Source organism: Argopecten irradians, chromosome 16, assembly GCF_041381155.1.
Source record: "Argopecten irradians isolate NY chromosome 16, Ai_NY, whole genome shotgun sequence".
In the NCBI taxonomy this organism is placed as follows: domain Eukaryota; kingdom Metazoa; phylum Mollusca; class Bivalvia; order Pectinida; family Pectinidae; genus Argopecten; species Argopecten irradians.
In genome coordinates, this window is record NC_091149.1 from 33575438 (window position 1) to 33599246 (window position 23809).

General features: G+C 33.6%; 1 protein-coding gene across 1 annotated transcript; it reads right to left on the bottom strand.

Annotated features, from left to right (window-relative positions):
* Positions 1-1464: 1464 nt before the first annotated feature.
* On the bottom strand, positions 1465-22379 carry LOC138310316 (FMRFamide receptor-like). Its single transcript, XM_069251480.1, has 4 exons — positions 22245-22379; positions 6565-7003; positions 2255-2686; positions 1465-1885 (listed from the first exon to the last, which is right to left on the bottom strand). The coding sequence occupies exons 2-4, from the start codon at positions 6982-6984 to the stop codon at positions 1640-1642; spliced, it is 1098 nt and encodes a 365-aa protein (XP_069107581.1). The 5' UTR covers positions 6985-7003; positions 22245-22379; the 3' UTR covers positions 1465-1639.
* Between the last annotated feature and the right edge of the window lie 1430 nt (positions 22380-23809).

The following is a 23809-nucleotide window of genomic DNA, read 5'->3' on the forward strand; positions in this document are numbered from 1 at the left end:
ATTTAAGTTGTTGTGTGTATTAGTAAGAGTTGTATTTTATATCTCTGTAATTAAATTAAAAGTTGTTTGTGTAATTGTAAGAGTTGTCTTTTATAATCTGTGTAATTTATTTAAGTTGTTTGTGAATTGTAAAGATTTGTCTTTTTATATCTCTGTAATTTATCTAAGTTGTTTTTTTCACTTTGGTAACTGTTAGAATTTAGAAATGAGGAAGGAATTATAATCGACTTTTCTCCTTACATAACTCATAGCGATGCATGTGGAAGTACACATTTAAAGATGCTCCACCGCCGACAGAGCATAAATGATACTCATCATTTGAACAATAATTGGTGTTTAATCATGTATATGTATGTCTAATTAGCACAAAATATGATATAAAATAATTTGTTTTGATTTTGGTACTTCATTCCATATAGGATATAGTGTCAGAGATTTTTTTCGGGATGCAATTAATTATTTTTATATATTTTAAACTTTAAGTAAAATTAGAAGCCCAAACTTTTCAATGGTGGAAATGGTGTAAAGTAAGTAACTTTTGTAACTGAAGAAAAATACCAAATCGTCTGCTCCTGTTTTTGATAGTGAAAAAATACCATTTTTCAGCGGTGGAACATCTTTAATGTATTGAGTAATATTTTTTTTTAAATGTTTGTATCAATATAGGTAGTGTCAACTATTGCTTGAAGTTAATGCCACTAAATATATTACAAAAGCAATCTAAACTATATATTCATTAAACATTCTAAAACACCAATCTCAATGTCCGTCTCTTTCTATACCACTCAATAAAATGCTAAAATATATTATTGGTGCGTGCGAGACGTAAGAAAAAAAGCCAAGAAACGACGAGGCTTTGTTATATTTTTCGATATTATCTCGCTCTGCGTGTCGAGTACCAAAATAAAAGTAGTGTTGTATAAAATTTTTTACTAACCGTGGTACACTGCAGAAAGTTATCCTGGCACCTGCGAACTTTTAATACATATATTTGGCTACGTTATCTCAACAAATTTATTTTTGGTTTCGCTTCGAAAATACCTATGACTATACAATACATACCTTTGTCATGAGTCAAGAAAAGGATGACACCGCCATACGAGATTTTCGATATTGTAAAAATGACGTCATTCCGGTGAATGTGACTTCACGTTTTAGCGGAACTAAAAACGCTTTATCCACCGAAAGGTTAAAATTCTAGGTCAAGTTAGAAAAAATTACGTGGAACAAATTCATGTGATCGTATCGACGGATAAAGCATAAATTTATCCGGCAGTAGTCAATATGTGGGGCAGTTGCAGGATAAAATGCAATGAATGTATGCAGTTCGTCTCTCTCTATACCACTCAGAAAGATACAATACATGTATGCTGTTCGCCTTCAGTAATGCTTGGGGTATCATAACCAAATGCAATATCTAAAAAGACAAATAGATGTACTATAAAATGCCCAACAATTAAGATATCTTGGAACTTAAATTTTTAATAAGGATTTCTAACCAAACGTTTTTAGGTTATGAATTCATCATCCTTACACCTCACGTAGTATGTTTTGATTTAATAATATTTTATGTTAGATGTAATAGTGTTTTATCTATCTCCCAGCCGGAGAACTTTCTATCTGGTTCGCGTGACGTTCCTCAGAATTTTGACGATCCCGTCAAGGACTTTGATTTGTCAATGCTGGAGTTGGTACTGTCCCCTGTTGTGGAGTCACGCATATAAAAGCGTTTGCGCGCGCATGCGCAGTGATGAAACAGGACGTAACCAAGCTCCTTCCTGAAGCGCTTGCCAGTGAGACAGTACAGGAAGAAGTTGATCGAGGAATTGATAACGATTCCCAGTTTGGCCACGGCGAACGCCTCATTGATGATCCTTCTATCACCCTGAAAGTGAAAACGTTCGAATAAATTAAACTATTTTCGTCCGTTTTTAAGTCTTTGCTGTTTTCTACACAACAAATGATGTTTATTTTCATACTACAGAGTTATCTGGTCTTGTGTGTAGGTATTGATTGTGACGTCACAAACACAACGTCTTCAGGTAAAACGACGTCATAATAATGACGTCACAACCAATACCTACACACAAGGACAAATAACTCTAGACCTAAAATCGGAGTTGAGCTGAACATCGCTATGACGAAAAATGCTCCTTCGGAACCTTGTGGCAGTTTGAAAACAGTTATTCCTTTACTAATATGCTGTATTATCATATATAAGGTGACCAACAACACGACATTATTTTCAACTTACCTTGGCCTCTTTCAACATGAAGAAGCATTGAGTGATGCACTGGAGTGCGATCAGGACCAGGAAGGTGAAGGTCACGGTCAGAAGGATGCGCGTGATCTGGCTCTCTGACCTTTTCACCTTTTCGCTTGCGAAAGAGCTCCTCTTTTCCTCCATTTTCCTATTTGTCCTTGCGACTTTTCGGATGATAAGCATATTCAGCATGAATATGGTTGCCCAGGGAACCAACACCAGAAACATACAATGTACCCAGAATTCATAGCGCATGCTTCCCTCGCCGGCCCCGAAGTCTGTATAACTGAAGGCGTCTTCTTCAGGTCCGCGCATGTCGTCTGCAATCGGCTTGAAGGTCATGAAGTGCGGAAGGTTGACGATGAAACAAAGGCAGGTGATGATTCCTATCCCGACATTGGCCCGTCTGTCATTGCACATTGTCTTAAAAATAGGAAATGGAGATAATATATAGTAATTTGCGTATGGAAACACAAACACGCTACATATCTGGTGAAAACTGTCAAGTTATTTTGTAGCGAACATCTTTACTCGAAAGCAAGATAATGTACTATAGTTTATACACTATATTTTGACACAGATAATCGGCTTCCTTTTTTATTTTTTTAATGTTATGATCATGGAAGTTTGAATTTCTATATTGTCGAATTGTTGTTTTCAAAATGTTATTTGACTTTTTACATGGCTATTCGAATCATTGATGTCTTGGATGGAAGAAATTACTTTTTTTCATTTTTTTTTGTATTTATTTTTTCAAATGGTGTCCTTTACCATTATATTTACATTCACTTGTCACTTCTACTCTATAACCTAACCAATCCAAACTGACGTCTATGAGGCTATAAATGACGCCCTAAACGTGACCATTATGACGTCACTAATGTGACCATGGTAACGTTAACTGACCACTTAACACAATGTTAATGGAAACACCCCCAGAATGAGTTGGTAATGTAAAACATTAAACTATATTCCCTTAGGATATATGGTCTATATAAATACCAGAGCTTTACAGACAATCTTCATAATATCAAGCTCCATTTTATTTTTAGCTGATGTTATCGTCAGATGAATAAGATGTTCTACAATGTCAAAGTGTTGACTTTTTAATGTTCGGTCTTATGTATCATTGAAGGTTTGAATGGAAGAAATGACGTTATACATGTTTGAACGTATGAATTAAGTTTCTATTCACAGGGTGACGATTGCCGTTTATATTACCTTATATAACACTTTACTTACGATATGCGTATGGGAACTGGATTGCTTGTCTTTAGAATATTTTATTTAGTTGTCTTTGTTACATAAGATTCCTACATTCAGTGGAAAATTGAATTCAACAACATTATCATTTCAGCCTTATCTTAAATGGGAATGATTGATTTTGGAATTCATATTTGTTATCGTTACTTCTCATAAAGGCTTTAAAGGCCCACTACTTTTCTGAAACGGGAAATGAGAATGTAAAACGAGATTGATAATTCTAGAGTCGCAAAATTTGTTAACTTACTGTTAATACTACACTTATTGTCAATTCCTAAACGTTTTAAATAAAAAAAAAAATCAAATGTTAATTTTTATAACGCGGGTCGTATTATGTTTCCCGCTGTCGTCCTAAATACCGCTCGTTTGTTGATTATCACTGCGGCAGACGGTAAAACAGCGAAATGAATCTTCACTGTAAACATTTGTTTGGTGTCGTAACCTTATCTTAGGCCATCGATATAAGCTTTCGTTTGTTATTATTGTTTTTAAGAAACTTTTATTTTCTTGTTTCGGAAAAGTAATGGGGCTTTAACTAAATTGATAAAAATATATTTAAATTATATTTTATAACACAGCAGCATTTGTTGGATATTGGCCAAACAAGACAAGGCTAAATGTGTCAGCTTCCTTGTCCATAAGTGGCACATCATTGCGTCACACAAGATACTTTAACAATAACACTCCCACTCCCTTACTTCCTTCAAAATAAAATTACGTAATAGTTTACCACTTGTTAGCTTGCAGTTTCGAATATTTTTTTGGCATACGAATCTCGATATGTTTTTCTTCTGAATTTAATTTTCTTTCTGGAAGCGTTATTCTTTTCATCTCACACTTATTAATGATTTATAATTTAAAATCATTAGATTGTATTATGATGCTGCAGAACGTGTTACATCGAAATCCTATAAAATAAAATTAGTTCTGGGATGAAGTTATTTGCAGCCTTGATGTTCTGCCTATATTTGCTTGTAATACTGAAATTTTTTGAAAAATATTTAATCTTTAAAATACTATTTGTAACCCAGAGTTTGTTTCTGTTGCTGTCAATACTTCACGTGAAACCATTATACCAGTAGGAACATTACGTTTTAGTGTGTACAACTACTTTGGAGGCTGATAGTCTTCACGATTATAATATACTACGAAAACCAAGTCACTGACCTGAAACTCGGCAGTCAATATAGATTTATACAGAAATAATCATTATTGATTAATAATTGACTTATTTATATCAAGGATTCTGACAGAGACTTATTTATATCAAGGATTCTGACAGAGACTTATTTATATCAAGGATTCTTACAGAGATTGCTGATTATGTTATCAGCCTCTCCATGTCCGATGTTACTGGATATATTAGAATTTTATACCGCGTTTTTAACTAAGATAGCTGACTGACATGTCACCTTTTATTATCGAACAAATCGAATTCTGTAGCAATATAATACATTAAAGCCCCACTACTTTCCCGAAATCATTTTTTTAAACAATAATAACAAAAGAAAGCCTATATCGATGGCCCTAAGATAAGGTTAAACACCAAAACAAATGCAAGATTTTCCTTGCGTAATCTATATATGTGTAAAAGGAGCGGGTCGGGTGTGACTTGTAAAGTGTTAAAATAAGGTCTCTGTCACACAAATGTCGGGGCACTCGACAGGAATGTGTATTTTCCCTGTTCTTCTACATATGCTTACAGTGAAGATTCATTTCGCTGTTTTACCGTCTGCCGCAGTGATAATCAACAAACGAGCGGTATTTAGGACGACGGCGGGAAACATAATACGACCCGCGTTATGAAAATTAACATTTAATATATTTTTAATTAAAACGTTTAGGAATTGATTATAAGTGTAGTATTAACGTTAAGTTAATAACTTTTGCGACTCTACAAAATTATCTATCTCGTTCTACATTCCCATTTTAAAAATCAAAAGCCGTTTCAGAAAGGTAGATTAAATAAGCCGATTCGTGATTCCTATTACGAACAGTAAACAGGCCGGAGTTATATGGAGAGAAAGTAAATAGCTATGTAAATAATAAACAGAGATGTTATCTTCAGTGTCTGCTATATACCGTCCTATCTCTGCCAGGTGCAGCGAGAATGTGAATCATAATATGATGTATACAATATAATCAGTTGACGGTCCTTTAAAAAAGTCGATCGACTGGATGTGATACCTATCTGTTTTCGTTTGAACTACCAATGACACTGCCTCAGCGTTAGCCTCAAATTTCAAGACATTTGGTGTCAAAGGTAGCTTAACGCTCATTGTTAATTGTTGCTCACCATTCACAGATGGATGAGATAAGTAGGGTTTCCTTCTCTGTGTCTGTTGTAGTGTATTTCAATAACAACGCACTGTTAAGTCGACAGAAGTACCACCATCGCAAGGAGACATATGCACATCAAATGCATTTAAACCGTCCAAAATTACACAGAGCCAAACACAAAAATGGAAATTGATCAATAAAAATATTATTCAATCTTGGAAAAATGGGAACAAAAGAGAAAGTGAATAAACTGTATAAGGATCGTTGTTACGACTGTTATGTAGCCAACCTCTTAGATTACTGTAAAGCAACCCAAGATGTAACACGATTTGGGCGGGTTGTGACACGATTTGGCCGGGATGTGACACGATTTGACCGGGATGTGACATGATTTGGCCGAGATGTAACACGATTTGGCCGGGATGTGACACGATTTGGCCGGGATGTGACACGATTTGGCCGAAATGTAACACGATTTGGCCGAGATGTAACACGATTTGGCCGGGATGTGACACGATTTGGCCGGGATGTGACACGATTTGGCCGAGATGTAACACGATTTGGCCGGGATGTATATTCGTAAGTCTTATCACTGGTGAAATACGTGGAATCAAATCGCGTAATAAGATGGTTAAGTTTCAATTATTTTTTTTCTAACTGTGCAATGAGGAAGTCATATATGCGAGGTAACATGAAGATCGAGGTTTTATTCACTTTTCTCTGAAAAATAACATAATGCAACACGCGTACCAACTTACCTTGGCATGCATGATCCAGCACACCTGTATGTACCTGTCGACTGTGACCCCTACGGTCAGCCAGATACTACACACCACAAACAGGAAGAAGATCGGGTAGCCCACGTAGGAGAAGAAACTCCCGTACACATAGCTCTTGGCTATCTCCGGCCATATCATCTTTATTGTATCTGTGATGAAGAAGAAGGCTAACAGACCGGAATCCGCCACCGCCTGGGCGATCAGATAAGTTCCGGTAGAGGACCTCATCGCCTTCCGGCGCCACACCAGGACAGATAAACTGTTTCCGGTGAGTCCGATGACCATGAAGATGGTGCCAAAGACTACACTGGATATCCAGTGCATCTTGGTGGCGATGGCCATGGCGTCCTCGTCGTGGGAGGTGGTGTTGATGGTGACGGCCGGGGTGACGTTCTCCATGGTGTCCAGTCTCACAGTTCTATAATGATTGGCAAAAAATAGTAGAATATAAACCGACCTGCGTTACAGAGAAACAAAAGCAATAATAATAAATAAATAAATAGATTAAAAAAGAAAACCACAAATTACTAGCTGATTTTCCCCGGAGGATTATAATGGCCAAAATTAAGGTCATAACATACACTACATATAAAGATATGAAAACACTATAAATACACTATAAATGCATCAGCTGATTTCAAACATTATGCCAGTTTCATATCAATACAAAATAGTCCCCAACAATTCTTTAATGTAAAATCTTTAATGTGTTGTTTCTTGGTGTAGAATCAACTAAGGTTTACTGTATTTAGTTAATCAAATCTTATTTTAACTATATTTTTTGTTTATCGTTTGTCATTTGCAAAAACAAGTCGACCGGAAGGCGGAGGATTGAAAACACGACGTTGTGGAACGTTTTTGTCATCGAGCTGTTACATTAATCTCGTTTCTCGTCGTATATGGGTGTCATAATTTTAAATGTAATATAATAACTTTTCATTTTTTTTTATTTTCATAAGTTATTCTAATGTAAATACATGGATTGAATGTATTTTTCTAATTTCCATAGCGGTTATGAATAACAGAAGCTCTAACGCGCTCCACGGGAAATGTAGATAGCTTCTGCTATTCACAGCCGCTATGAAAATTAAAAGATTATTTTCAATCCCTATATAAATTTATTGTCTTCTATATATGATTTATGGTCCTATAACCTTCCCAGGATTGCAGACCAATTGAATAACGTAAAACAATTGAGGTTTTTCAATGCGGTAGTACGATAGTACGCACAATAATTTCGCATTGTTTGCATCATGACGTCGTTCAGAACGCGTCATTAGTCTATTATTGTACTAAAATGTCTGATAATGTTACGTAATTAGGAAGGAATTGTAAGGTTATATAAGTTCAGTCATGTAATACAAAATAAAGGGACAAACATTACACAAAACAGTTTTGAACTGATCTAGTACTTGGGCTTTGGTTTTATTAGTTTAATGTTTTATAAGTAGTCAGGGTCATGTAAGGACATGCCAGGTTTATTGATGAAGGAAAGCCGGAATACCCGGAGAAAAAACATCGAATAACGGTCAGTAGCTAGCAAATGCACCATTTGGGATTTGAAATCGCGAACCAGAGGTGGAGGGCTTGTGGTAATATGTCGAGACATCTTAACCACTCTGCCACCGCAGCCCTGATATAAAATCCTTAAAAAACGTGTATGAATATTATATCAATAGCATGACTACACATCAATCTAATTCAAATTAGACTTGTGATTCCGCTCCCACTACGATACTCTACGTTACACTCAATATAGTGGGAGCGGAATAACAATTCTATTTTTAATTAGATTGAATTACCCATATATTAAACTCCATGGTTGGTAAATATCAAAACCATTTGCTAAAGCAAGTCCTCAATCTCACTACATAGATGGGTTTTTCAGGCTCCTGGATTTCTTTAAATTAAAGTTGTCCATAGAATAATGGGTTAAAGGCGTACGGAATGTTCCTAATGTATCGATCTTAAAGACTAATATTTGCTATGGTAATATGTGAGACCGACGGTCTACCAGCCAACCGATAAAGGTATAGATAGTCATATACTACCAATGTGTAAATATAAAAAAATATTATTAAAGCTCCACATGGAATCATGTTTAACGTTTAGTTCCCTGTGATTCGAACATATCCCCTTGAAACCCCCTGATTATTGAAAATATTACAGGAAATGTTGATATGTGCAATCTCTTTGACATATATAACGAAAAAAAATAGTTAAATACAAATGGAATGTCAAAAACCGCACACTTAATGGAATGTCAAAAACCGCACACTTAATAAGACAGATAATCCATGTATCTTATCTGTTTTGTCCTGATTAATTTTATTGTGTCAGATGTCATGCCCTGTTTGTGTCCTTATTTATAAGATAACAATCAATATACTCAACAGCTGTTTACGTCTCATATTGAAATGTTATAACAAAAATCCGAATTAATCACAGTTTGGTCACATTATCATATATTACGTTTTATAACACAATATGAATATATATGGAATATACGTTAATCGCAGATAAGCCGAAAATTAGGACGCGAGAAAATATTCGTTTACCCAGCGAATTTCAACAACTGGAATTCCTTATCTGGGTTTGTTTCAGTCACCAAATGTAGTAAATGTTGTGAAAATGTTTGGATATTTTTGGGAGGAAAGGAGATATAACTCGGAGTGCCATCACATGATAACCTATGACAGTATTAAGTGTATGGTCTATGATCTGATCATTGCGTGTTAAATATAACTCCGGAGTGACATCACATGATAACCTATCACAGTATTAAGTGTATGGTCTATGATCTGATCATTGCGCGTTAAATATAACTCCGGAGTGACATCACATGATAACCTATTACAGTATTAAGTGTATGGTCTATGATCTGATCATTGCGCGTTAAATATAACTCCGGAGTGACATCACATGATAACCTATGACAGTATTAAGTGTATGGTCTATGATCTGATCATTGCGCGTTAAATATAACTCCGGAGTGACATCACATGATAACCTATCACAGTATTAAGTGTATGGTCTATGATCTGATCATTGCGCGTTAAATATAACTCCGGAGTGACATCACATGATAACCTATCACAGTATTAAGTGTATGGTCTATGATCTGATCATTGCGCGTTAAATATAACTCCGATCATGAGTGTGATAACCTATCACATGATATTGCCGTTAAATATAACTCCATGAAGTGACATCACATGATAACTCACAGTATTTGATGGTCTATTAAGTAACTATTCCGTATTAAGTAAATCACATGGACTAACCGATGTAATAAGTGTATGATGCGCATTGTATGATAACCACAGTATTAAGTGTGTTTAAATATAACTACCGGAGTGACGAAATATCACTTGAATCCCATGTAGCATCCTTACATAAACACATCATACTTTGTGTAGGATCCTCAAGTATTACATAAACATATCATACTTGTGTAGATCCTCAAGTATTACATAAACATATCATACTTGTGTAGGATCCTCAAGTATTACATAAACACATCATACTTGTGTAGGATCCTCAAGTATTACATAAACATATCATACTTGTGTAGGATCCTCAAGTATTACATAAACACATCATACTTGTGTAGGATCCTCAAGTATTACATAAACACATCATACTTGTGTAGGATCCTCAAGTATTACATAAACACATCATACTTGTGTAGCATCCTCAAGTATTACATAAACATATCATACTTGTGTAGGACAAGTATTACATAAACATATCATATTGTGTAGATCCTCAAGTATTACATAAACACATCATACTTGTGTAGGATCCTCAAGTATTACATAAACATATCATACTTGTGTAGGATCCTCAAGTATTACATAAACATATCATACTTGTGTAGGATCCTCAAGTATTACATAAACATATCATACTTGTGTAGGATCCTCAAGTATTACATAAACATATCATACTTGTGTAGGATCCTCAAGTATTACATAAACACATCATACTTGTGTAGCATCCTCAAGTATTACATAAACATATCATACTTGTGTAGGATCCTCAAGTATTACATAAACATATCATACTTGTGTAGGATCCTCAAGTATTACATAAACATATCATACTTGTGTAGGATCCTCAAGTATTACATAAACACATCATACTTGTGTAGCATCCTCAAGTATTACATAAACACATCATACTTGTGTAGGATCCTCAAGTATTACATAAACACATCATACTTGTGTAGGATCCTCAAGTATTACATAAACATATCATACTTGTGTAGGATCCTCAAGTATTACATAAACACATCATACTTGTGTAGCATCCTCAAGTATTACATAAACACATCATACTTGTGTAGGATCCTCAAGTATTACATAAACATATCATACTTGTGTAGCATCCTCAAGTATTACATAAACATATCATACTTGTGTAGGATCCTCAAGTATTACATAAACACATCATACTTGTGTAGCATCCTCAAGTATTACATAAACACATCATACTTGTGTAGGATCCTCAAGTATTACATAAACACATCATACTTGTGTAGGATCCTCAAGTATTACATAAACACATCATACTTGTGTAGGATCCTCAAGTATTACATAAACACATCATACTTGTGTAGCATCCTCAAGTATTACATAAACACATCATACTTGTGTAGGATCCTCAAGTATTACATAAACACATCATACTTGTGTAGCATCCTCAAGTATTACATAAACACATCATACTTGTGTAGGATCCTCAAGTATTACATAAACATATCATACTTGTGTAGGATCCTCAAGTATTACATAAACACATCATACTTGTGTAGGATCCTCAAGTATTACATAAACACATCATACTTGTGTAGCATCCTCAAGTATTACATAAACACATCATACTTGTGTAGGATCCTCAAGTATTACATAAACAAATCATATACTTGTGTAGGATCCTCAAGTATTACATAAACACCATCATACTTGTGTAGGATCCTCAAGTATTACATAAACACATCATACTTGTGTAGGATCCTCAAGTATTACATAAACACATCATACTTGTGTAGCATCCTCAAGTATTACATAAACATATCATACTTGTGTAGGATCCTCAAGTATTGCATAAACACATCATACTTGTGTAGGATCCTCAAGTATTACATAAACATATCATACTTGTGTAGGATCCTCAAGTATTACATAAACATATCATACTTGTGTAGTATCCTCAAGTATTACATAAACATATCATACTTGTGTAGTATCCTCAAGTATTACATAAACATATCATACTTGTGTAGGATCCTCAAATATCATACATCCTCAAGTATTACACATCATACTTGTGTAGGATCCTCAAGTATTACATAAACATATCATACTTGTGTAGTATCCTCAAGTATTACATAAACACATCATACTTGTGTAGATCCTCAAGTATTACATAAACACATCATACTTGTGTAGGATCCTCAAGTATTACATAAACACATCATACTTGTGTAGGATCCTCAAGTATTACATAAACACATCATACTTGTGTAGCATCCTCAAGTATTACATAAACACATCATACTTGTGTAGCATCCTCAAGTATTACATAAACACATCATACTTGTGTAGTATCCTCAAGTATTACATAAAACACATCATACTTGTGTAGGATCCTCAAGTATTACATAAACACATCATACTTGTGTAGCATCCTCAAGTATTACATAAACACATCATACTTGTGTAGGATCCTCAAGTATTACATAAACACATCATACTTGTGTAGTATCCTCAAGTATTACATAAACATATCATACTTGTGTAGCATCCTCAAGTATTACATAAACATATCATACTTGTGTAGGATCCTCAAGTATTACATAAACATATCATACTTGTGTAGGATCCTCAAGTATTACATAAACATATCATACTTGTGTAGGATCCTCAAGTATTACATAAACATATCATACTTGTGTAGGATCCTCAAGTATTACATAAACACATCATACTTGTGTAGGATCCTCAAGTATTACATAAACACATCATACTTGTGTAGATCCTCAAGTATTACATAAACACATCATACTTGTGTAGCATCCTCAAGTATTACATAAACACATCATACTTGTGTAGCATCCTCAAGTATTACATAAACACATCATACTTGTGTAGGATCCTCAAGTATTACATAAACACATCATACTTGTGTAGCATCCTCAAGTATTACATAAACACATCATACTTGTGTAGCATCCTCAAGTATTACATAAACATATCATACTTGTGTAGGATCCTCAAGTATTACATAAACATATCATACTTGTGTAGCATCCTCAAGTATTACATAAACACATCATACTTGTGTAGTATCCTCAAGTATTACATAAACACATCATACTTGTGTAGGATCCTCAAGTATTACATAAACATATCATACTTGTGTAGCATCCTCAAGTATTACATAAACACATCATACTTGTGTAGGATCCTCAAGTATTACATAAACACATCATACTTGTGTAGATCCTCAAGTATTACATAAACATATCATACTTGTGTAGGATCCTCAAGTATTACATAAACATATCATACTTGTGTAGCATCCTCAAGTATTACATAAAACATATCATACTTGTGTAGGATCCTCAAGTATTACATAAACACATCATACTTGTGTAGCATCCTCAAGTATTACATAAACACATCATACTTGTGTAGATCCTCAAGTATTACATAAACACATCATACTTGTGTAGCATCCTCAAGTATTACATAAACATATCATTACATGTGTACTGTGTAGCATCCTCAAGTATTACATAAACACATCATACTTGTGTAGGAATCCTCAAGTATTACATAAACACATCATACTTGTGTAGATCCTCAAGTATTACATAAACATATCATACTTGTGTAGGATCCTCAAGTATTACATAAACATATCATACTTGTGTAGGATCCTCAAGTATTACATAAACATATCATACTTGTGTAGGATCCTCAAGTATTACATAAACACATCATACTTGTGTAGGATCCTCAAGTATTACATAAACATATCATACTTGTGTAGGATCCTCAAGTAGTATTACATAAACATATCATACTTGTGTAGGATCCTCAAGTATTACATAAACACATCATACTTGTGTAGGATCCTCAAGTATTACATAAACATATCATACTTGTGTAGGATCCTCAAGTATTACATAAACACATCATACTTGTGTAGTATCCTCAAGTATTACATAAACACATCATACTTGTGTAGGATCCTCAAGTATTACATAAACATATCATACTTGTGTAGCATCCTCAAGTATTACATAAACATATCATACTTGTGTAGCATCCTCAAGTATTACATAAACACATCATACTTGTGTAGGATCCTCAAGTATTACATAAACATATCATACTTGTGTAGCATCCTCAAGTATTACATAAACATATCATACTTGTGTAGCATCCTCAAGTATTACATAAACATATCATACTTGTGTAGGATCCTCAAGTATTACATAAACACATCATACTTGTGTAGATCCTCAAGTATTACATAAACACATCATACTTGTGTAGATCCTCAAGTATTACATAAACAATCATACTTGTGTAGATCCTCAAGTATTACATAAACACATCATACTTGTGTAGATCCTCAAGTATTACATAAACAATCATAAATCTCAGTATTCATACTTTGTGTAGGATCCTCAAGTATTACATAAACATATCATACTTGTGTAGTATCCTCAAGTATTACATAAACACATCATACTTGTGTAGATCCTCAAGTATTACATAAACACATCATACTTGTGTAGTATCCTCAAGTATTACATAAACACATCATACTTGTGTAGGATCCTCAAGTATTACATAAACATATCATACTTGTGTAGATCCTCAAGTATTACATAAACATATCATACTTGTGTAGTATCCTCAAGTATTACATAAACATATCATACTTGTGTAGGATCCTGAAGTATTACATAAACATATCATACTTGTGTAGGATCCTCAAGTATTACATAAACACATCATACTTGTGTAGTATCCTCAAGTATTACATAAACATATCATACTTGTGTAGGATCCTCAAGTATTACATAAACATATCATACTTGTGTAGGATCCTCAAGTATTACATAAACATATCATACTTGTGTAGGATCCTCAAGTATTACATAAACACATCATACTTGTGTAGGATCCTCAAGTATTACATAAACATATCATACTTGTGTAGGATCCTCAAGTATTACATAAACACATCATACTTGTGTAGTATCCTCAAGTATTACATAAACACATCATACTTGTGTAGGATCCTCAAGTATTACATAAACATATCATACTTGTGTAGGATCCTCAAGTATTACATAAACATATCATACTTGTGTAGGATCCTCAAGTATTACATAAACACATCATACTTGTGTAGGATCCTCAAGTATTACATAAACACATCATACTTGTGTAGGATCCTCAAGTATTACATAAACACATCATACTTGTGTAGCATCCTCAAGTATTACATAAACACATCATACTTGTGTAGGATCCTCAAGTATTACATAAACACATCATACTTGTGTAGCATCCTCAAGTATTACATAAACACATCATACTTGTGTAGCATCCTCAAGTATTACATAAACATATCATACTTGTGTAGCATCCTCAAGTATTACATAAACATATCATACTTGTGTAGGATCCTCAAGTATTACATAAACATATCATACTTGTGTAGTATCCTCAAGTATTACATAAACATATCATACTTGTGTAGGATCCTCAAGTATTACATAAACAACATAAACACATCATACTTGTGTAGCATCCTCAAGTATTACATAAACATATCATACTTGTGTAGCATCCTCAAGTATTACATAAACACATCATACTTGTGTAGGATCCTCAAGTATTACATAAACACATCATACTTGTGTAGGATCCTCAAGTATTACATAAACACATCATACTTGTGTAGGATCCTCAAGTATTACATAAACATATCATACTTGTGTAGGATCCTCAAGTATTACATAAACACATCATACTTGTGTAGTATCCTCAAGTATTACATAAACATATCATACTTGTGTAGGATCCTCAAGTATTACATAAACACATCATACTTGTGTAGTTAGATCCTCAAGTATTACATAAACACATCATACTTGTGTAGGATCCTCAAGTATTACATAAACACATCATACTTGTGTAGTATCCTCAAGTATTACATAAACATATCATACTTGTGTAGGATCCTCAAGTATTACATAAACACATCATACTTGTGTAGTATCCTCAAGTATTACATAAACATATCATACTTGTGTAGTATCCTCAAGTATTACATAAACATATCATACTTGTGTAGGATCCTCAAGTATTACATAAACATATCATACTTGTGTAGGATCCTCAAGTATTACATAAACACAATCATACTTGTGTAGCATCCTCAAGTATTACATAAACACATCATACTTGTGTAGGATCCTCAAGTATTACATAAACATATCATACTTGTGTAGATCCTCAAGTATTACATAAACATATCATACTTGTGTAGTATCCTCAAGTATTACATAAACACATCATACTTGTGTAGTATCCTCAAGTATTACATAAACATATCATACTTGTGTAGGATCCTCAAGTATTACATAAACACATCATACTTGTGTAGTATCCTCAAGTATTACATAAACACATCATACTTGTGTAGGATCCTCAAGTATTACATAAACACATCATACTTGTGTAGATCCTCAAGTATTACATAAACACATCATACTTGTGTAGCATCCTCAAGTATTACATAAACATATCATACTTGTGTAGCATCCTCAAGTATTACATAAACATATCATACTTGTGTAGGATCCTCAAGTATTACATAAACACATCATACTTGTGTAGGATCCTCAAGTATTACATAAACACATCATACTTGTGTAGGATCCTCAAGTATTACATAAACACATCATACTTGTGTAGGATCCTCAAGTATTACATAAACACATCATACTTGTGTAGCATCCTCAAGTATTACATAAACACATCATACTTGTGTAGGATCCTCAAGTATTACATAAACATCATACTTGTTTAGCATCCTATACATACTTGTGTAGCATCCTCAAGTATTACATAAACATATCATACTTGTGTAGGATCCTCAAGTATTACATAAACACATCATCATACTTGTGTAGGATCCTCAAGTATTACATAAACACATCATACTTGTGTAGTATCCTCAAGTATTACATAAACACATCATACTTGTGTAGATCCTCAAGTATTACATAAACACATCATACTTGTGTAGCATCCTCAAGTATTACATAAACACATCATACTTGTGTAGCATCCTCAAGTATTACATAAACACATCATACTTGTGTAGGATCCTCAAGTATTACATAAACACATCATACTTGTGTAGAAGTATCCTCAAGTATACATAAACACATCATACTTGTGTAGTATCCTCAAGTAAACATAAACATATCATATCTTGTGTAGGATCATACTCAATGTAGTCATCATCATACTTTGTGTAGCATCCTCATGTATACATAAACATATCATCGTAAACTTGTGTAGTATCCTCAAGTATTACATTAAACATATCATATACTTGTGTAGTATCCGAAGGTCCTCAGTATTAAACGTTTAAATCAAAAAAAATTGCAATAAGCAAAAAAAAAAACATAAAAAAAAAATAATAAAGTTAGAAATTGTCACCGGGACAATTTGACGGGCTTTTCACCTAAAAGGTATTCCGATAAAGGTCATTTATATAAATAAGGCCTTCCAGAACTTCAGAAGAAGTCATTTTGAGATTTTAGATTTTTTGGCCCCTGGTGACCTTGAATATAAGTCAAGGTCAATCATATCGAAAAACTTGGTAGGCATTTATGCCAGCATGCTACATGCCTAATATTAGGTGTCTATGCCTCCTAGAATTTCAAAAGAAGATTTGTTAATCATTTTGTCAAAAAACATGACAAGAAGATGTATTCGTGATTTTCACCGAAAACAGCGAATTTGCAATATGAGTCAATGATCAACCGGAAGTTGACATTTTTAGAGAAAATGTACAATTACAAAGTTTATCAGTATGGTATTCTACATAAAATATAAAAAAAAAATTCAAAGGAATTAGCTCAATGGTTAACGAATCATGGCTGTCTAGGTTAAACCGGAAGTGACATCATTGCAGCCATATTTGAATTTGAATCGACACCATATTAGCAAGAATTGTTCACGGTGATAAGCGGAAGATCTTGTGTGAGTTTGGGCTTGATTTGACTGGTGGCGTCAGAGGAGATGTTTAAAATATATTTGTCGAAATTTGCAAAAAATTCTTACTTAAATATTAATTACGTCATAAAACATTAGTTAGTCGACCAATTTTAAATTTGGAGACATCAAAACCTTCAGAATGACATACTGCATCGATGTATTGAAAAAAAAATTGGGGAAAAAATGAAAAATTAAAAAAAAAATCTAAAAATAGTCACTTTTGGTAAACTTTGACCTCTAGCGAGCTTTTTAACGAGACATATTTTGTGGAAAAATGTAATGGGTAAAGTTTTAGTCATTGACTATCTTTATATTGTAAAGACGTTTGTTTCTAGTTTCATTTTATTAGTCATTGACTATCTTTATATTATATTTAGGGTCAACCAGAGTTGCCAACTTACGCTATTGGCGACATGTTTGAGCGACCACAAAGTTTTTCTATGCTCTTCATTCTCTGGCCGACACCATTCAAATCTTGAAATTAACTTTAACTTCAATTCACCTTTTATCATACAATCCATCTGATATCCAATGAATTCACTCATGTAATGTCTTCACATACCACCAGAGTAATATGACCAGTGACGTCGTTCTACTAGTATCAATAATAAAGTGACGTCAGAAGTCAAGGATGGCCTGGTAAAATGGCTGCTTCGGCCTAGTTGTGGTAACGCAATTTAATACAGGATATTTTCGAAATTAAGGATAGAGTAGTTCCTTGAAAAATTAATTTTTTATCGATACATGTATATGGATTTTTTTTTCATATGTAATTTCAATAAAAGAGTTTTGACCTGTGCTCGTGCAATACGGACTCATTTCATGAAACTTATGAAACATTTCTTTACGTAATATGCTATATATATGTGTGTGTGTGTGTGTGTGTGTGTGTGTGTGTGTGTGTGTGTGTGTGTGTGTGTGTGTGTGTGTGTGTGTGTGTGTGTGTGTGTCAGCCCATTGTTATCTTGGTATCCCTCTACATTTTTATTGGATAAATATATAAAGTTGTGTATCATGAGATGTGAGGTCACCGATCTTAACGACGTTAAAATGTATTCTGGTTAATCATTATATTACGGTATTATATTTATTGTATATTGTTAAATATCATAAAAAGAACTCCAGTATAAAGACATCTCAGTTCCCTAGAGTCAGGGCTAGCACAATCAAAACCTCTAAGAATCGTTCCATAATTTAGACGACATTTACACTTATTTCTATTTTGTATATCATATGAAACCACAAACAACATTCTGGTCAATTTTAGGTTAAGATTTATTGAACTAAAATTCAGATCATTTTCAAGAGAAAATTTGGTAAATTTCAGGATAGGAAATATTGCTTTTGTAGAAATCGTTCTATTAGAGTTAAAATAATTTCGTAACTGTAAACTTGGTACTTTCGCACACATGTATATCGTCATGTATTTAAATAGGTGAAAATCCCCACCTCGCGAATAATTTCGTTTCTGAAAGTACATATTTACATTGTACACATCGAGACTATAACGTACATTTATTGTGTGTGAGTGTAGCGGAAAAGATAATTCAGATGACCCTTACAACATCCGCCCAATGGTTCTAGTTATCTTACACACTTATATCTACTCATCTACGTCAGTCACGAGGTGAATGTAAAACCTTACACCGTCACGAAATACGAGAGTACATAATTAAAATCGTTACATAACAGTCCAATTGAAGTCTTTGAAGACGACACTGTTATTTCCCGGACAATTCACTTTCAAATTGACACTAACGTTTTCCATTCATCCTCAATACTACTTATATCATATGTCAGGTCAATAGGGGATATAAGAACACGAGAAGTGTATTGCAGTAAGTGTTGACCGAATTATTTTGGAAGATAATAACGACAGCTAAATTGTTGTGTTTGTTGTTGCATTAGGTCTGTTTTATAATTATATGTATCGTGTAAAGAATCCAAACTAAATCCTTTTTAATGTTTTTTTTTTGTAATAAGTATCTTCATTTATTTCTCAATTGTAGATATTTCGACTTGCTTATTTTAAGTTAATAACACTTTTAATCTTTGACCTTGACCTTGACGTCCCAGTAACAAGCCAGGATCATTTAAGGATGGTATCCCTAGTCTTCAGTCTATTGTGTCTCATTGTGATAGTGGATTCCTTGTCTTTTTACCAAGTTTAGTACCTCAGTGAAGCATACCGCCAGACACACCAAAAGAAGTCACATTTTACTGACAACGGACAAACCAGTCGTCCCACTCCCACATGGGAAATATAACAGGATATGTATATCAAACATACGATCGTTGTTTTTGTTATCGTACTCAGAAGACGTAATGTTATAATAGTGTAAACAATGCAAACTTACTATGAGAAGGACATCGGTATAAGATGATAGATTATTTGTAATTGTATTGTTATGCAGCATGAAAGTGTAATTGATTTAAAAGTGTATGTCAACTAAAATATCGATATTTCAATATTTCCTTTTGAGAAAAAAATATTTCATTGTTTTATTTTATCAAATACACATCTGGATTGTACATATCAAATTCACTTGTTCATAATTGCAATTAGCTCGTATTATATGCACAAAATATGAGGTATTAACAGTTCATGTATAATTACATGTTGCAGGGAAAACATAAAACGAGGAAACTCTGTCGTATTAATTATATCACAATCTGAAGGATCACACAACTCTGGCAATGTGGTGTCTATCAAACATTCAGCGGGGTACGATAATTAGGTTTTAGGTTTAAGTGTTGGAATTTATTACAGCATCTGTCCTATTTCTACAGGCATGAGGAAGTGTTTACGTAGTAATCAGGAACCTTGTACAAAGCCACGGATTATACTACCTGGCTATGTACAATGCAATGGGAGAAAAAATATGTTTACTCTTACTGCATTAATGCATCATCCGGTATTTAAAAAAGGAAGAATATTTTTGCAAATAAATCGACAAGAGTAATGTACATCAGACTAACAGAATAATTTATTAAAACACTTTTCCCGGCGACTTTATTTCGCGTTTTTATACTTTCACGAATATTCAATCTGTCAATGTAGGATTATACAATTACGTTTCCTTACATGTACTGCTTGAAACAACTTGGGGCGATTGAATTTCAGGATTTTTATTGCCATCAAGACAACATGTGAAATCAAATCGCATGTAAAAACAGTTTGTTTTCGATACACTGTATCTGTATTCTTTCAGTGATATTATTGCAATGGTAATGATTAAATATGTTGATATCAACATACGAAATCTAATACATCTGTATATCCCAATGAATGTAGGCTGGTTCTACTTTACGTTACATTCATATGTTAAGGCCTTTATGGACAACATCCCCTGCACACAATTTAATTTGTATTCGTGTATGTTTTAGGTGACTGCGGTATATTCTTCATACTTTACATGTAACAGATTATCAACTGAATTCCTAATCAAAAATGAAACTGATTTCTTGTTATTTTGAATTGAATGTGTATAATCACGTTAATTGTTTTGTTGCAACAAAATGTTTGGAGGGTTAACAGCAGTTTAGTAGAGTCTACGACAACAAAGTGAAGGATTATTTGTGTTGGTCTTTTGTCATGATATATCTAATGCAATAAATGTTAACACAAAAAATACAAACAGCGCAGACACAAAAACGTAGAAGATTAAGTAAACAAGATGGATGATATGTAGACGTTGTACGGTTTTTGATATTTTAAATGAACGTAGGGGCATTCATTGTAGTTACTTACCTAATGTAATGAGTGAGTGTAGAACACTAGTTTGCCACCTTCACATCATGTTGTCTTTTTATGATAACACTGTTTAGACACAATGTTATACATATCTTTTAGTTAGAGGTTTAGTCAGGGCAATTGAAGTGATCACAGACGTGAATAATTTACCAAACAAATGCTGGCTTTAAGTTATGTTCACATTTTAGGTAAACCGAAATTGTAAATTAATTGATTTAATATTGAGGAAATAAGTATTCATGCCATTTTCATGACATATTCAGTTTTTTTAATACATAAATAACTAAACTTATAACTTTATATGGATAATATAGGTATTGTTTAACTGGAGTGTATTGATTAAAGATGAAAATATTCGATTGGTGAACAATTCGTATTTAATGTGATCTGAAATACAATAAAAACAATGTAACTTTGGCGCGAACATGCCATCTATCGCAATTAAAAATCTAACTGAATTGATTATTGAGTTAAATGATTGATTGGTACTACTACGTATATTGCGTTAGAGAGAGTAAAAACATTACAATATTTATAATCATTTGAATCACAATGGAAATCAGAAAATAAATAATTTGGCTTACCTTTAGGAAATGAGAAGATTTTCACAGATCCGAAATGATGTATGGGCAGCCTTAATGTTAACTAACAGCTAGATCACGTGATAATCGGTTTATACGGCGTCGCCTGGTCAAGTGACCAATCAGAATGAAGAGTGTCATTTCTGTATCAAAGCTTTCATCTCTTAGGCTTACAAACAACTTCCCCTTTAAGGCGAGGATAGGTCGGGAACAGGAAGAACACTTTAAATAACTGGTATTTCATAGATTCAATCTGGAAATATGTTAATTGCTTTTAAAGCTTATTGCAGTTATTGTATTCTTAACAAAACCTATCGTCACAATAATAATAATTTGCCTAATAATAATTTCAAACACAATGTATTTATAGTTAAAGTTTGACCCCCCTAATTAAAATATTTATTGTTTTATGAATTGGTTTGTTTGTCTTTTTAAAACCTAAAAAATGTAAGATGTTGGCTGCGGATGTAACTGGAGTAGATGGCCGGCGACCAGGTAGCTCAATTGGTAGTACATTGTGGTTAGTGTTTTGAGAGCCCGGATGAGATTGTATTGGTAGTGTTTATTAACTTTCTATTAATAACCAGGGTAATTTCAGGACTGCCTATCACGTGAGCAATATGTGGCGTTGTGTGGATATCTGCATGTGTTGGGAGGCTGTGGTATATTAGTGTTTTGTCTCCTTGAAATAGTGGAACTCTTGCCCATTTGATAATTGTTTCTATCCCATCGGACAGAGAGGTCTGCACTTCCGGTAAGGGTTAGATTTCTCTGTCTTATCCAGGGCAAGACAGCCTGCACGCGTAGAACATATTCGCGTGATAAACTGGAAGTTATAAAACGTCATATGCAAATAAAAAATTATTAGTACAGTCAAATTGGACAATCAATATCACATTCGAACTCGAGCTCGTACTTTACGCGCGTGCTGAACTTTGACCTAATTATCATCACAATCGGAAGTTCACCTACATTCACATATTTCTTTGATATTTACCCGATAACAAGACTTATTTAACAGGGTTTCATTCAATGTTAATTAAGATTTCTATGGCGGTGAATATTTAAAAAACAGATTTAGATTCTTGTTTGTAACAGAGCAACAAGTTTAACAAAGTTTTAGACAAAGTAAAATGGAAATCTCTAAGTTGATCTTTTGATTAGTTTTGTTGGGTTTTTTAATGACGTATTTGTTTATTTCAATAATGGGGTTAGGGAATTACAGGGGCAGAAAAAAGGATCATTCCCTACCTAAAGAGTACGACAGGGAGAATACCTCGGATGAGATTCATGACAGTCTAACCCTCGGCAAGCATCGGGTTATACAGTCGGAATTCTCCTTCTCAGAGATTCCTCTACCCTACCCTAAAGGTAGGGAAGGATCCTAATGATCTTAGGTGAGTACTAAACGTGGTAGTATGGTGTTACTAAATTCTTTTTCGAATTTAAAGAAAGCCTTTATATTCTTGTACAAAATAGTCACTGTGATAATGTTTAATCCTTGTTGCCTAATTTGATAATATTTCTATCTAAATATGATTATTTTTACTAAATTTTGTACTAAATCC

Coding starts and splice junctions, on each gene's coding strand:
- LOC138310316 (XM_069251480.1), bottom strand. CDS start 6,984: ATGGAGAACGTCACCCCGGCCGTCACCATCAACACCACCTCCCACGAC. Junction 2,687..6,564: donor GCTGGATCATGCATGCCAAG/GTAAGTTGGTAC, acceptor CCTATTTTTAAG/ACAATGTGCAATGACAGACG. Junction 1,886..2,254: donor TCATGTTGAAAGAGGCCAAG/GTAAGTTGAAAA, acceptor TTTCACTTTCAG/GGTGATAGAAGGATCATCAA.